This window comes from Centroberyx gerrardi, chromosome 6, assembly GCF_048128805.1.
Source record: "Centroberyx gerrardi isolate f3 chromosome 6, fCenGer3.hap1.cur.20231027, whole genome shotgun sequence".
In the NCBI taxonomy this organism is placed as follows: Eukaryota; Metazoa; Chordata; class Actinopteri; order Beryciformes; family Berycidae; genus Centroberyx; species Centroberyx gerrardi.
In genome coordinates, this window is record NC_136002.1 from 23,428,582 (window position 1) to 23,431,103 (window position 2,522).

General features: G+C 45.4%; 1 protein-coding gene across 1 annotated transcript in view; it reads right to left on the reverse strand.

The window, feature by feature from the left end:
* pitpnm3 (PITPNM family member 3) overlaps nucleotides 1-1,965 on the reverse strand; it is a 64,575-nt gene extending 62,610 nt beyond the window's left edge. The window contains exon 1 of the mRNA XM_071914653.2: nucleotides 1,941-1,965. Coding sequence (XP_071770754.1) covers nucleotides 1,941-1,965 — 25 coding nt within the window. The remainder of the gene's footprint in view (nucleotides 1-1,940) is intronic.
* Between the last annotated feature and the right edge of the window lie 557 nt (nucleotides 1,966-2,522).

Here is a 2,522-nt window from a genome sequence, read left to right on the forward strand (position 1 = left end):
GTGGTGCCACTTTCTGTCACTACTAAGAATAATAATGATCTGATATTTTATTGATCCACCCCCAGGGAAATTCTCTTTCCGTTTCCCCCCCTCCAGGAAGGTCACAGCACAGCGGCAGATACAGATACAGAGCTGGGAGGGAGTCGGTGTCTTGCTCAAGGACTCCTCAGCAGGGTGGACGCTCGCTGTCACAGGGGCTTGAACCCTTGTCCTCCAGCTGAAGGAGAGTCTCCCTACTCACCACGGCGCATCACGCCTCCCCTAGCATGGTTTAAGTTGCTTTCACCCGATTAAAGAAATGTTTTCCACACCCAAACTGATTAGCTTCACTCTTGATACGGACTGGCAGTATGCGACACATAGATATGAGTTTTAAATGCATTTTCAAGCTGTGTGGTTTGGTAAAAATGTGTTGGTACACGTGGGGGCAAATAGAGCAACAATGTGATCTAAAAGTAATGAAGGGATTATTTCTATCAGCGAGCTATACTCTTCAAAAATCTGTCTGTATGGCCAATATGTATAAACTCAAATAAAAGACGAAGAAGAAAGAAAGAAAGCTGAATTGTTTTAGCCATGGACTCTTAGAGATATTGAACTAGATGCAAGCAAGTGGCATGGATGGGCAACACCACCCTCATAAATCTTTTATGGATCTACTTTTAAAATGTTTTGGACACAAAACAAGGAATAAAGACCTGCTATCAAAACTGAGTCCAGCCAGGTCTGCCGGAGAGGAGGCTTACTCATGTAATGTCTCTCATGTAATCTGGCTTGGCTATAGAAATTTCATGACTTCAGAGGCCTTCCGAATACTGCCGTATCAACACTCTTTTAACATAGGCTATTACATGTGCAATTTAACAGTGAAATGAGCTACAAGAAAAAGAACCGTATGTGACAGTTTAAATGATCAGTTACAGTTATTAAGTAAGGTTAATGCATTTTATTCCTCAGTAGTATTCATTTTTCACTGAACACTTGAGATGTGTCCTTCTATACCTGGATAGTTTCTCTAATGCTCTGCTGGAGTAGAATAGAATAGAATAGAATAGAATAGAATAGAATAGACAATAACAGAACAACATAGAATAGAGCAGACCAGAACATTCAGGGACTAGACAGCACAGAATAGAACAGAACAGAACACAATAGAATAGAGCAGACAAGAACAGAACAGAATAGAGTAGAACAGACAAGAACAGAACAGATAGAATAGAACAGAATACATAGAATAGAATAGAGCAGACAAGAACAATCAGGCACAGGACAGCACAGAATAGAATAGAATAGACAAGAACAGAACAGAATAGAGTAGAGCAGATAGGAATAGAACAAATAGAATAGAACATAATACATAGAATAGAATAGAGCAGACAAGAACAAACAGGCACAGGAAATCACAGAATAGAATAGAATAGAATAGAACAGAACAGAGCAGAACGGAACACAATAGAATAGAGCAGACAAGAACAGAATAGAGTAGAATTGAGCAGACAAGAACAGTCAGGCACAGGACAGCACAGAATAGAATAGAACAGAATAGACAAGAACAGAACAGAATAGAACAGAATAGAGCAGATAGGAATAGAATAGACAAAAACAGAACAGAATAGAATAGAGCAGATAGGAATAGAATAGAATAGAATAGAATAGAATAGAATAGAACTGGTATCTTTCTTATGCCCATTCCAACTAACCCAAAGCAACACTGTGCCGGTCCGGACCGGACCCGGTCGGACCGGACCGGACTCAGCACAGCAGACGTGCAGCGGGATTCCTGCAGGTCCGCTCATCCGTCGCGCATTCCTACAGATTGCCTCCGTCCAGGAGAGCACGCGGCTCTGCGCGCCAACATCCAACACGAGAGGCAGGTTGACTCATTCTACCTGTTAGCACGCGCACACCGAGCCTGCACATATGAACCCAGGATGCCTTACCTTTTCCTCTGGTCTCCTTTGACATGGTGTCCTCTCTGTGTTGTCTGTCGTCACGGGGGGATTCTGTGCGGTAACGCTCTCGGATAGTTGATACAGAGGTGCTTCTTCCGTCCCTCTCGTGCCTGCACCTTGACGCCTGCCAGGCAGAGGGGTAAAGCGGGCACCGGGGCTGCCGCCGCCGCCGTGTCAGTCTCCTTCAGCGTGGACAGATAAAATAAACAAGAAATCTGCAGCTATGTCCTCATTCACCTGTGTCAAGTCCCTCGGAGCACCGAGCCGCCCCTGCCGCAGACATAGTTTCGCTATTTGTTGTGTATCTGTGCAGACTTGGCTCACATGTCAAGCCCACCCAGCTCCTCTCCTCTCCTCTCCGCTCCGCTGTAACATCAGGCAGAGTTCCTCCAAACCAAACAAGCCCCAGACACAGACACGCAGTCAGAGCTCGACTGCCTCCAGCGGTGCGCACGTCCGCGGCTGAAGGGCGTCCGTCCTCCTCGTCTCCCCGCGGTCTGACTCTGCGAAACGGGCAAGGAGTAGAAAAAAAAGCAAAAAAAAAAGCAGGAGGGCTACTTACTGCTCCAG